The sequence below is a fragment of the Mobula hypostoma genome, chromosome 22 (assembly GCF_963921235.1).
Source record: "Mobula hypostoma chromosome 22, sMobHyp1.1, whole genome shotgun sequence".
NCBI classification, from domain to species: Eukaryota; Metazoa; Chordata; class Chondrichthyes; order Myliobatiformes; family Myliobatidae; genus Mobula; species Mobula hypostoma.
In genome coordinates, this window is record NC_086118.1 from 55,176,309 (window position 1) to 55,190,497 (window position 14,189).

The following is a 14,189-nucleotide window of genomic DNA, read 5'->3' on the forward strand; positions in this document are numbered from 1 at the left end:
AATAGAGAAAACAATCCATGTTTATCTAACACAAACACGAGAAAATCTGCAGATGCTGGAATTTCAAGCAACGCACATAAAAGTTGCTGGTGAACGCAGCAGGCCAGGCAGCATCTCTAGGAAGAGGTAGAGTCGACGTTTCGGGCCGAGACCCTTTGTCTGTCCTGACAAAGGGTCTCGGCCTGAAACGTTGACTCTACCTCTTCCTAGAGATGCTGCCTGGCCTGCTGCATTCACCAGCAACTTTTATATGTGTTGCATGTTTATCTAACCTCTTTATATAGCTAACACTCTCCACTCCAGCCAACATCCTGTTAAATCTCTTCTGCACCCTCTCCAAGGTCTCTACATTCTTCTTTTAGTGTGGCAACCAGAAATGCAATCAATACCACAAATGGGGCCTTAAAAAAATTGTATCCAGCTGCAACAAGACATCCTGACTTTTATATTTAGGAATATAAAACATTCCGATGAGGGCAGGGATGCTATACATCTTCCTATCTATTTCTTTTACACCGAGATCCCTCTGTACAAGAATGGTCCTAGCCTCCTAGATTCCTGCTGTTTACTGTATACTTTGTTCCTAGATTCAAGATTTAAGATTGTTTAATGTCATTTCCAGTACAAATGTGTGAAGGAGAACAAAACAATTGTTAATCTGAATCTGAATCAGAATCAGAATCAGAATCAGGTTTATTATCACCGGCCTGTGACGTGAAATTTATTAACTTAACAGCAGCAGTTCAATGCAATACATAATCTAGCAGAGAGAAAAAAAGTAATAAATAAAATAATAATAATAAATAAACAAGTAAATCAATTACATATAGTGAATAGATTTTTTTTAATGTGCAAAAACAGAAATACTGGATAATAAAAAAAATGTGAGGTGGTGTCCAAAGATTCAATGCCCATTCAGGAATCGGATGGCAGAGGGGAAGAAGCTGTTCCTGAATCTCTGAGTGTGTGCCTTCAGGCTTCTGTATCTCCTACCTGATGGTAACAGTGAGAAAGGGGCATGCCCTGGGTGCTGGAGGTCCTTAATAATGGACACTGCCTTTCTGAGACACCGCTCCCTAAAGATGTCCTGGATACTATGTAGGCTAGTACCCAAGATGGAACTGACTAGATTTACAACTTTCTGCAGCTTCTTTCGGACCTGTGCAGTAGCCCCTCCATACCAGACAGTGATGCAGCCGATCAGAATGCTCTCCATGGTACAATTATAGAAGCTTTTGAATATATTTGTTGACATGCCAAATCTTTCCAAACTCCTAATGAAGTATAGCCACTGTCTTGCCTTCTTTATAACTGCATTGATATGTTGGGACCGGGTTAGATCCTCAGAGATCTTGACACCCAGGAACTTGAAACTGCTCACTCTCTCCACTACTGATCCCCCTATGAGGATTGGTATGTGTTCCTTCATCTTACCCTTCCTGAAGTCCACAATCAGCTCTTTCGTCTTACTGACGTTGAATGCCAGGTTGTTGCTGCAGCACCACTCCACTAGTTGGTATATCTCACTCCTGTACGCCCTCTCGTCACCACATGAGATTCGACCAACAATGGTTGTATTGTCAGCAAATTTATAGATGGTATTTGAGCTATGCCTATCCACACAGTCATGTGCATATAGAGATTAGAGCAGTGGGCTACACACACACACCTGAGGTGCACCAGTGTTGATCGTCAGCGAGGAGGATATGTTATCACCAATTCGCACAGATTGTAGTCTTCCGGTTAGGAAGTCAAGAATCCAATTGCAGAGGGATGTACAGAGGCTTAAGTTCTGCAACTTCTCAATCAGGATTGTGGGAATGATGGTATTAAATGCTGAGCTATAGTCGATGAACAGTATCCTGACATTGGTGTTTGTGTTGTCCAGGTGGTCTAAAGCTGTGTGGAGAGCCACTGAGATTGCATCTGCCGTTGACCTATTGTGGCGATAGGTAAATTGCAATGGGTCCAGGTCCTTGCTGAGGCTGGAGTTCAGTCTAGTCATGACCAACCTCTCAAAGCATTTCATCACTGTAGATGTGAGTGCTACTGGGTGATAGTCCTTCAGGCAGCTCACACTATTCTTCTTAGGCACTGATATAATTGTTGCCTTTTTGAAGCAAGTGGGAACTTTCATCCATAGCAGTGAGAGGTTGAAAATGTCCTTGAATACTCCCGCTAGTTGGTTGGCACAGGTTTTCAGTGTACTCCATCGGGACCTCCTGCCTTGTAAGGGTTCACTCTCTTTAAAGACAGTCTAACATCGGCCTCTGAGACAGAGATCACAGGGTCATCAGGGATCTTCACAGCTGTAGTTATATTCTCCCTCTCAAAGAGGGCATAGAAGGCATTGAGTTTATCTGGTAGTGAAGCATCACTGCCATTCATGCTATTGGGTTTCGCTTTGTAGGAAGTAATGTCTTGCAAACCCTGCCAGAGTTGTCATGCATCTGATGTCGCCTCCAACCTCGTTCAAAATTGTCTCTTCACTCTTGGATTAGCCCTCCGCAAATCATACCTAGTTTTCTGGTACAAACCTGGGTTGTCAGACTTGAATGCCACAGATCTAGCCTTCAGCAGACAATGTACCTCCTAGTTCATCCATGGCTTTTTGTTTGGGAATGTACAGTAAGTCTTTGTGGGCACACACTCATCCACACAGGTTTTAATGAAGTCGGTAACAACTGCAGCATACTCATCCAGGTAGCATAATGATGCAGCACAAAAAGAAACACAGTAAGATAAAGAACATGGTAAATATAAATACATAATATACCTTATATACATACATCGATTGATTCTATGTCCGTAAAGTGACACAAGGTACAGGAGTGTCTGTACAGAGTGATCAGCAGCACTGGGGACTGTCTTGTCTCCCTTTCTCTTCACCAATTACACCTCGGACTTCAACTACTGCACAGAGTCTTGTCATCTTCAGAAGTTTTCTGACGACTCTGCCATAGTTGGATGCATCAGCAAGGGAGACGAGGCTGAGTACAGGGCTACGGTAGGAAACTTTGTCACATGGTGTGAGCAGAATTATCTGCAGCTTAATGTGAAAAAGACTAAGGAGCTGGTGGTAGACCTGAGGAGAACTAAGGCAACGGTGACTCCTGTTTCCATCCAGGGGGTCAGTGTGGACATGGTGGAAGATTACAAGTACCTGGGGATATGAATTGACAATAAACTGGACTGGTCAAAGAACACTGAGGCTGTCTACAAGAAGGGTCAGAGCCGTCTCTATTTCCTGAGGAGACTGAGGTCCTTAACATCTGTCAGACGATGCTATGTTCTACGAGTCTGTGGTGGCCGGTGCTATCATGTTTGCTGTTGTGTGCTGGGGCAGCAGGCTGAGGGTAGCAGACACCAACAGAATCAACAAACTCATTCGTAAGGCCAGTGATGTTGTGGGGATGGAACTGGACACTCTCACGGTGGTGTCTGAAAAGAGGATGTTGTCCAAGTTGCATGCCATCTTGGACAATGTCTCCCATCCACTACATAACGTACTGGTTGGGCACAGGAGTACATTCAGCCAGAGACTCATTCCACCGAGATGCTACACAGAGTGTCATAGGAAGTCATTCCTGCCTGTGGCCATCAAACTTTACAACTCCTCCCTTGGAGGGTCAGACACCCTGAGCCAATAGGCCGGTCCTGGACTTATTTCCTGGCATAAATTACATATTACTATTTAATTATTTATGGTTTTATTACTATTTAATTATTTATGGTGCAACTGTAACGAAAACCAATTTCCCCCGGGATCAATAAAGTATGACTATGACTATGACTATGACATAAGGTGACGGACAGGAAATGATAAGGTAGTGGTGGTTGGACATGTGGAGGGGTAGGCTAGTGGGTGGAGGTGTTGATCAGTCTTACTGATTGGGGAAAGTAACTGATTTTGAGTCATAGTCTTGGTGTACATAGCCTCCTCTCTAATGGAAGTGGTACAAACAGAACATAGAACAATTAAAGCACAGTAAAAGCACTTTGGCCAATGATATTTGGCCGACTTTTAACCTACTGTAAGATCGATCTAACCCTTTTCTCCTACATAGCTCTCCATTTTTCTGTCATCCATATGCCTGTCCAACAGTTTTTTGAATGGTCTGAGTGTATCTGCCACCCCTAGCAGGGCATTCCACACACTCACATTCTCTGTGTGTAAAAAAAATTACCTTTAACATTAGCCATGTCTACCATAAGAAAAAAGTGTCTGTCTATCCACACGATCAGAATCAGGATTAGGTTTAATATCACCGACATATGTCATGAAACTTATTGCCTTGTGACAGCAGTACTGCACAATGCATAAAAAATACTGTAAGTGGCCAACACACCAATATGCCTCCTTAGCAATCTATCATCTTACAGGGTAGTTTTGAGGCATTTATGGACATGTACCCTAAAATTCCTCTGTTCCTCCACTATGCTAAGAAGCCTGCCATTAACCCCGTATTCTGCCTTCAATTTTAACCTTCTAAAGTGAATCACTTTACATTTTTCCAGGAAAGATTATTGACCCTTCACCAATTCTGATGAAGGGTTGTTTGAGCTGAAATGAGACTTCTGTTTCCTTCTCTGCAGTTGCTGCTGAATAGAAGAGTCTCTCCAGTGTTTTTGGGTTTTATTATAGATTTCCAGCACCTGTAGGTTTTTATTGTCCTCTTCAAGTGAAAGTATAGGGTTATTTTATACACCTGTAGGATCATCTGGGACAACTTCATAAATTATACCTGTTAACCTAAGGAACACCACAAAAAAGAGTAAGTGTGGGAGCATGCTTGTTTTTGTCTGTTGCTCCTCAACAAAATTCCATAACAATTAAAGATCCTGAGAAAATTTGAAATTTCCCTGCATTTGGCAGCTGATAAATAGTTTCAAATGTTTTCACGTCTATTATCATGCTTCAAAGATTTTCCAGGCCAAAGAAAAATAGTAATATTTAAGCAACCAAGGCTTTCAGCTATTGTTTTCTTTGCAGACTATAGTTGAACTTCAAGGTACGATTACATCCTTGCGGGAAGAGAGCAGTCGGGAGCAGCTGGCTGCAGAGAGGCAGCTTCAAGAAGCTGTGGCAAGATTTGAAGATGAGAGGAGGCAGTTGATTAGAGATAATGATAGAGATATCAAGGTAATCAAAAGAATTTTTGACACCCTGTGTTCCACTTGCGTTGTAAATGTTTTATGGGAGTGCCATCTTATCTGATTGTTGTGGTATCGGAGCACAACAATATTTACGCATGCAGCCAGGCTCTATGTGATTCACTGAGTCAGCTAGATTTGCATTGAGACATTCAGCTATCTTTTAGCTCCATTTCTTCTTGATTGTTTGTTCAAGATTGATATACCTCTATATTCCTGCCTCTCACTTGCACATGGAGTATGTTTCAGTTTATCCAAGTGACAATCATTCATCCTCCTTTTTAACAAATATACTTCCCCAAGAACAAAAGAAAGAGTGTGTATTTCTATCATCTATCACAATTTCAAAGTGTGCCAAGATGTTTTACAGCCAACTAGTTAGTGATTTTTGGGTATAGAATTGAACACTTGACCCCACCCAATTCAAAATTAGCATGAGAATTTACAATTTTATTGTCACCAACCAAAACCTGGAGGCTCTGAGGTCAAGAAGACAGTTCCTAAATAAATGCATGTGTTTGTCACTTAAATCTGAGGAATTAATCAATTTTCTTTGATGCATAATCCAAAGAAGACAAGCGTAGTCATGGCCTGCAAGTTGAGTGTTGAGTATTCAGGCCCTGCGCTGAAGCACTGTAAGCCAGTGTAAAATATTTAGGTAATCAGTTCTGTTGGTGCTTTTCTGTGAGGGTTTAATTTTGGCCTCTGCTTATTCAGTTTAACATCTCATCCAAAAGGCAATATCAATGAAAATGTAGCATCTCTTCAGTATTTCATTAGATTGTCAAATTTGTTTTGTGTTCAAATCATTGGTGTGATACTTAATCCCATAATTTCTGGCTCAAAGTTCAATCTAGAGAAGGATAAGTGCTAATTAATAAAATAAATCTTTCATATTATTAATTGCAATATGGGCTATTTCAGGGCACCTTTCCTCAGTCGGAGGTTTTTGGGGCACTGTGTAACTGAGTCAGAATGCAGGAAGGTTTGACCCCCAGCACCAAGTCAGTTGAGTAATTGTAAAGCTGTTGTAATTTTCCCTCAGCATCTCAGTGAAGGAGAAGAAGACATGGTTTCCATGTGGCTAGAATGCCTGCGATTAAAATATTAGCTTCAACAATTAAATTAGCTTCAGGGAGCTGCCATCCCTTAGGGGAACCAACTTCCAGCACTTTGAAGAAATGATAGAAGAAAACGTCAGGGGTCAGAGGTGGCCTTTAGTAAGGAGAAATTCAAAACTGAAAGGTCTGAAAGTGGACAAATCAACTGGACCCGATGCTCTAAACCCCCGAATTCTGAAAGAGGTAGCTGTAGAGATTATGGAGGCATTAGTAGTGATTTTTTAAGAATCACTGGAATCAGGGGAAGTCCTTGAGGATTTAAAATTCACAAATGTAATACATCTGTTTAAGAAGGGAGAGAGTGAAAAGTAACAGAAATTATACACCAGTTAGCCTGACCTCAATGGTTGGGAAGATTTTAGAGTCCATTATTAAGAATGATATTTTGGAGTACTTGGTGCTACATCCACATGGTTTTGTTTGGAGAAAGCCAGCACAATTTCGTTTAGGGGAGATCTTGCCTGAGAAATCTGTTAGAACTCTTTTAAGGAGGTAACAAGCAGGATCAATAAAGGAGAGTCAGTAGACATTATTTACTTCAATTCTCAGAAGGCTTTTAACAAGGTGCTGCACACGAGACTGCTAAATAGCCTTGCGTGCAGATTTCTAGCATGGATAAAAGATTAGGTGACTGGCAGAAATCAAACAGCTGTTGATGAATATTGCAGTTCCACAGGAGTCAGTGCTGGGACCACCACTTTTCACTTTATACATTAATGACCTGGATGAAGGAACTGACAGCTTTGTGGCCAAATTTGCATACAATACAAAGTTAGGTAAAAGACAGGTAATGCTGCTGAGGAAGGGAGTCTGCGGAAGAACTTGGATAGATTAGGAAAGTTTGGTAAAGAAGTGGCCGATGGAATATATCATAGGGAGGTGTGGGGTTATGCACTCTGTGTAAGAATAAAGGTGTAGACTATTTTCTAAATGGGGAAAGAATTCAGAAATTTAAAAAATAGTCTATACCTTTATTCTTTCACACAGAGTTCATAACCCCACAATTCCCTCAATTCTCTATGCTGCTTTCCATTTGCCGCTTCCTCACCCGCTTTTCAAATCTATTCTGTTTTTTTTAAACAGGTAACTTGAAGATTGAGTTGATAGTAAGGAAGTCAAATGCAATGTGGAATTCATTTTGAGAGGATAAGAATGTACTATTGAAGATTTATATAGAGTTGGTTAGACTGCACTTGGAATATTGTAAGCAATTTTGGGCAACGTATCTAATAAAAGATATGCTGACCTGGAGAGCATCCAGAGGAAGTTCTAAAGCATGATCCTGGGAATGAAAGTCTTAATGCATGAGGAGCATTTGGTATTTCTGGACCTGTACTCACTAGAGTTGAGAAGATTGAGGGGGATTTCATTGAAACCATCCAAACAATAAAATAACTGGATAGAAGAGACATATCATGGATGTTTCCATTAGTAGCACAGTCTAAGATTTGAGGGCACAGAATCAGAATAAAGAAACATTCCTTTAGAATAGAGATGAGGAGGAATTTCTTCAGGCAGACAGTGGTGAATTGGTGGAATTCATTGTCAAAAGGATGTGGAGGCCAGCCCATTGGGTGTATTTAAGGCAAATATTGATAAATACTTGATTAGTAAGGGGGTTATGGGTTATGGGGTGGGGTAGCCCATAACCCCCTTACTAATCAAATTTGAGGACAAAAAACAGCCATGATTGAATGGTGGAGCAAACACGAAGGTCTAAATGGCCAAATTCTACTCCTATGTCTTTTAGTCCTCTTATGATCTAAAATGGGGGTGCTGTTTGAAACGTTGTAGGCACGGAACTTTGTAGCTCATGCATGTGTATGTTTTGTAGCTTGAGATCTATTAGACATTGTAGAAATATGGAAAGGATACCACATCTGAGAAAAGTTGTTATATGCAGAAAGTAAATAATTGATTTCAGATCATAGGTTACAATGGTCAACACACTTCAAAGATTAATTCAACAGAAAATGCTGTAAAGATTTAGCAGCGCAGTACAGGTTTCCCCTGCCATCCGAAGGTAGAGCGTTCCTATGAAATAGTTCGTAAGCCGAAATGTCGTAAAGCAAAGAAGCAATTACTATTTATTTATATGGGAAAATTTTGTGAGCATTCGCAGACCCAAAAATAACCTACCAAATCATGCCAAATAACACATAAAACCTAAACTAACAGTAACATATAGTAAAAGCAGGAATGATATGATAAATACACAGCCTATATAAAGTAGAAATACTTTTCCACAATCATTGCTGCACTGTTCTCCGTAGCGAAAATCTCACGCAAGCGCCGTTGGCAAAAATACGGCGCAAGCGCTCTCCAGTAACCTTTAAGCTATGAAGCTGCCAAATCATACCAAATAACACGTAAAAATACACAGCCTGTATAAAGTAGAAATAATGTATGTACAGTGTAGTATCACTTACCGGAATTGGTTCAGCGCCGAGCACACTGATGGTGTGTTAGACTGAGTCGTCGCAGGCTGGGGTGGTGTAGTAGCGCCCACCCTCCAGGCTGCCAACCGATACCGATCCGCGAAGCATGCAGGGGTGCAGTGGTAGCCGGGAGGCACACAGCACATCTTTAAGAAAAAAGCCGAAACAAACATGCTAATTAATTAGGTGCTGCCCGGCATGTAATTGTCGGCCCAGATCAGTGCCGATTTCCGATTGCGTCGTCTCTGATCTGGGACGGCAATTACGTGTCGGGCGGCACCTAAATAACTAGCATGTTTATTTCGGTTTTTTTCTTAAAGATGTGATGTGTGCCTCCTGGCTACCGCTGCATTCTCCGCGAATCAGTATCTGTCCATGGCCTGGGGGTTGAGGTGGTGGGACACTGGGGTGTCATCTCGTCATCGTCTGTTTCCATTAGGGCAGGCAGGTTATCTTCTATCTCTAACCGCCTCGATGTCGAAGGTCGAGGTTTGTTGTCTGCTGTGGCTGATGTGGAAGGCTTGCTTGACTGCTGAGCCTCGTGCATTTTTCTATCACACAGTTCTTTGTAAGGACTTAAACCATCTTGCAAATATCCCCTAAACCTATGTACCCTTTCAAAATTAAAGTCATACTTTATCATTGCAGCGAAAATCTCACGTAGTTGCTTCACATTCAGTTCGCTATTGCATTCGGTTTCGATTGTTATCCTTTTTTCTACCAATTGCATCAGCTCTTCATCTATCAGATCTTGGTCATGGGATACCAAAACCTCTTCAACATCATCTTCGTCAGCTTCCACAAGCTAAACTCACTTTGTCCTTGCTTCATTCACCACGATCAAAACGCTTAATTATGTCTAGTTTTACGCTAAGTGTAACACCCTTATGAGCTCTTTCAGGCTTTTCCGATACCTTAGAACTCACCTTGTAAACGGCTGCTCACAGGCACGTGTTTAAGCAATGCCGGCGAGAATGCAGTTCCGAATCCGGGGAGAGCGGCTACAAGGGGCACGCGCTGCCTTTTATCGCGCGCTGATTTTTTTTCCTAACAGTGAAAACACCTTCTGGAAGCGAAAACAGGGTACTAATATAGGTCTTTTGTAACAGGGAGGTTTCGTAAAGCGAACGTTCAAAAAGAGGGGGACACCTGTATACTTGGTTAATGTTCAGGTGCAAGACCTTTCATCAAAACTGGGAAAGAGAGAAAATAAGTTAATGTTTCTCCTGGTTATGAAAAAGGATCTATGTCTTCACTTCTCCTTCTGAGTGATTCCAACATCTTCAGTTTTGGTTTCGGATCTCTGTCATGTGCTGTTTTTGATTTATACAAGATGCTATGTTGGATGTTAAGTACCATGATCACAACAGGTTTGCTATTAAAGTGTCTCACTATTATTTTGGTATTAATCTGAATTCAAAGCATTCAGTGGTCAAAAATTATACTGAACATTTGGTGTTTTGTTACTATTATTTTAAGGCAATAAACATCACTTTACCTACTGCCTTTAAATTTAGGTGTGGTGGAGTAACAATCCCACCAACATACTATCTGACCTTCAAGTATCTTGGTTCACCTTGAAACAATTCTAAGGGAATACAAAGAAAACGCAGATTTTTCGGAGCAAGATAGTCAAAATATGAATTGACAATGTGATGATAAAGTCTGTTTTAGATCATTGTATTTCTCTCCAAAAATTAAAGGAAGTTACAATTTGTTCTCTGAAAAAAATTGTATGTTATATAAGAGGGGATTAGCATCCTGTGGGAAAGTACAAATAGTATTGAGCTGCTTCAATAAAATATATCATAGAAATCTAGCAATGATGCTCCAAATTCATCAACTGCTTAACTGTTGATATCCATCGCTGGTGCTCTTATAACAGCACAAGAATTTCAAAGATTTATAGTCATCTTTGCCATTGTGCGGTTGTTTGACTCTTCATCCTGTTCCTCCAGAAACAGAAGGATTGCTGTAAATTCTGTGTCCATGGCAACCAGCAGCTTCCTCATTTCCTCATGAGCCCCAGCTGATTCAAAAGTTCCTAAAACTGGAGAACAGAACCAAATTTAACTATTAGAATTTGTTTTATTTCAATATATACTTTATTCAAAAATAACATTCTATACAATAAACCATTCAATAACTTTCCATCCTTTACATTCGTTTTCATTATGGTCTGTACATATCCATGCTTGTGGCCACCCACGTGGCCCTCCAGTTGTTCACCTTACCACATCATTGTTGAGGGGTATACTCCCCGCCACCCAACCGCTCCCACTCCCGCAGGTTAGGAAACCTATACCGTGGTCCTTCCCCACCAGGCCCTTGCGGTGGCTGCACCGAGTTTCAGTGCGTCCCTCAGCACATACTCCTGCAGCCGAGAATGTGCCAGTCGGCAGCATTCTCCCACGGACATCTCCATGTGCTGGTAGATCATCAAGTTTTGGGCCGATCAAAGAGCGTCTTTCACCGAGTTGATAATCTGCCAGCCACACCGGATGTTGGTCTCCGTGTGCGTCCCCGGGAACAGCCCATAGATCAGAGGGCCCTCTGTTACGCAGCTGCTGGGGATGAAACATGACACCAGCCCGTCCATCCTCCTCCACACCCTCTCTGCGAACTGACAGTGTGCAAAGAGGTGGGTCACAGACTCCTCCTCACTGCAGTCCTCCCGTGGGCAGTGGGGTGTGGAGATGACGTTCCGGGCGTACAGGAGGGCTCTGACTGGGAGGGCCCCTCTCACCGCCAGCCAGGCGAGGTCCTGGAGCCTGTTGGTGAGATCTGGTGATGAGACGTTTTGCCAGATGTATTGGATGATCCGCTCAGGGAACCACCCCACCGTGTCCATCACGTCCTTCTCCTGCAGTGCCTGCAGGACATTACGTGCCGACCACTGCCTAATGGCCCTGTGGTCAAAGGCGTTCTCCTGGAAGAACTTTTCTACGAAGGACAGGTATGGCAGCAACGACCAGCTGACTGGGGCGTTGCACAGGAGTGGGGCCAGACCCATCCTTCGTAGCCAGGGCGACAGGTAGAACCTGGGCACACAGTGGTACTTGGTGCCCACATACCTGGGTTCTACACACAGTCTGATGCAGCCACACATGAAGCTGGCCATCAGGGTGAAGGCGACATTGGGGACGTTCTTGCCCCCATTGTCCAGGGACTTGTGCATGACAGTCTGACTGACCCGCTCCATCTTGGATCCCCAGATGAATCTGAAGACAGCTTGGGTGATTTCCGAGCTGTAGGAGCGGGACGGGCCACACCTGTGCCAAGTACAGCAGCCCTGAGAGCACCTCACACCTGATGACCAGGTTCTCACCCGTTATTGACAGGGAGTGCCCTCCCCACAGTCCCAGTTTCTGTTTCACCTTGGCAGTCCACTCCTGCCAATTCTTGTTGCACGCCTCGTCCCGTCCGAACCAGATCCCCAACACCTTCACGTGGTCAGACCTGATGGTGAAGGGGACGCTGGATCAGTCGATCCATTTGCCGAAGAGCATGGCTTCGCTCTTCATGCAGTTGACCCTGGCCCCCGACGCCAGCTCGAACTGTTCGCAGATGCCAATCAACCTGCGAACTGACCTCGGATCAGAGCAGAAGACGGTGACGTCGTCCATGTACAGGGAGGTTTTCACTTGGGTCCCTCCACTGCCTGGCAGCGTCACCCCTCTTATGCCCTTATCCCTCCTGATGGCTTCTGCAAAGGGTTCAATGCAGCACACAAACAAGACAGGGGAGAGGGGACAGCTCTGCCTGACTCCAGACCTGATGGGGAAGCTGTCTGTTTCCCACCCGTTGACCTGGACTGCACTAAGGATGTCTGTGTAGAGCAGTCTAATCCAATTCCGGATTCCCTCCCCACATCCCATTTTGGCGAGCACGTCCGCCATGTACGTGTGCGATATCCTGTCGAAGGCTTTCTCCTGGTCCAAGCTGACCAGGCAGGTGTTCACCATCCTGTCCTGCACGTAGGCGATGGTGTCCCTCAGCAGCGCGAGGCTGTCTGAGATCTTCCTGCCTGGTACAGCACTGGTTTGGTCCGGGTGGATCACCTGGCCCAGAGCAGACTTGACCCTGTTGGCAATAGCCTTGGACAGGATCTTATAATCCACATTCAGGAGAGAGATGGTCCTCCAATTTCTAATGTCCTCCCTTTCCCCCTTCTGCTTGTAGATGAGGGTGATGATGCCCTTCCTCATGGACTCTGACATGCTGCCAGCCAGAAGCATAATGTTGTACACTTCCAGCAGGTCTGGGCCTATCCAGTTCCACAGAGCCAAGTAAAATTCCCATCTCATTAGCTCAACACAGCAAATGGGAAATGGTCACATTCGGGTTAAGTTTGGGTTTAACATTTTTACCAACCTAATTCCTTACTTTGTGCACTTTCACCTTTCATATGTTACAGATGCTAAGATTGCCTTGTTTGTGGAGCAAAATTTTTAAAAACTACTTTCCAGATTGTCTCCAAATCCACAGATCAGGAGACCCATTGAAATGAATGAGATCTCTGGTCCTTTAGAATGTGGGATCAGAGTGCCAACGATGAAAACTATCTGATCCTCTTAAAGTCTCAGACGTACTTTGGAGCTATTGGCATGGCTGAATGGCAATTGCTCGCTTCAGAAGAACCAGGAAAATTGTCCCAATTTATCTAAAACATTCAGTCTTTATTAAGTACATTTAGTATGGTTTTAATGCCAAGCTTTGCCTACTCTGGAACTTATAAGAATTCTGCACCGGGTTTTCCATTTCTGCACTGATGCTCTTTTCCACCATTTCTCATCGGTTGTCAGCTTCTTTGTTTGCTTGCTTCTCTAAATCTTTCCATGTCTTCCCATTGCAGTTATATGATCAAACTTGACAAAAAGCCATGTTTCCAGCTGAGGTCTTTAAGGAATTTTTTTTTTATTTGGGATGAGTACAGTGCTACTTCACAAATTTGATGTTAGCTGACCAAATGGAAAAGAAGGAAAAGCCCTTATAAAGGGTATAGTGGAGATTTGCCAAGTTACCAGAGATAAAAAAAAACTTCAGTAATGTGCAGAGAATGCAAATCAAAATAAGAAGGTGCAGAGCTAAACGTGACTATTCTCAGTCAACACAGATAGTCAGTCCTTCGTTACCAAGCACCGGGCAGTAAAAGTAGCAGATAGCAAGTGGAACTGCTGCATCATAATCTTGGCTGCTGTTTGTGTGGAGTTTACATGACCATCAGGGTTTCTTCTGGATACTCTGATTTCCACCCATTACAGTGTTGCAAAGTTGTGACACTGTAAATTACCTGTAAATTATGTAGATGGATGATAGAATCAAGATGGAGTTGAGGGGAGTGTGGGAAGATTATATTACAGAGAAACATTTGCTGAGAAGAGAGTTTTTGTCTACTCTAGCATTTGGTATGCTGGTTTATGTGACTGATATCCTAACAACTCAGTAAATCCAACTAGTCAATTTAGACCTGAGA

The 14,189-nt window shown here is 43.0% G+C and overlaps 1 protein-coding gene across 4 annotated transcripts in view; it reads left to right on the forward strand.

Annotated features, from left to right (window-relative positions):
• cep112 (centrosomal protein 112) overlaps positions 1-14,189 on the forward strand; it is a 553,075-nt gene that overhangs the window by 461,990 nt on the left and 76,896 nt on the right. For 3 of the 4 annotated variants that reach the window (XM_063030627.1, XM_063030630.1, XM_063030629.1), the window contains one exon: positions 4,994-5,143. The exons of the other annotated variant lie outside the window; for it this stretch is intronic. In XM_063030627.1, coding sequence (XP_062886697.1) covers positions 4,994-5,143 — 150 coding nt within the window. The remainder of the gene's footprint in view (positions 1-4,993; positions 5,144-14,189) is intronic. 4 annotated transcript variants of the gene reach the window in all.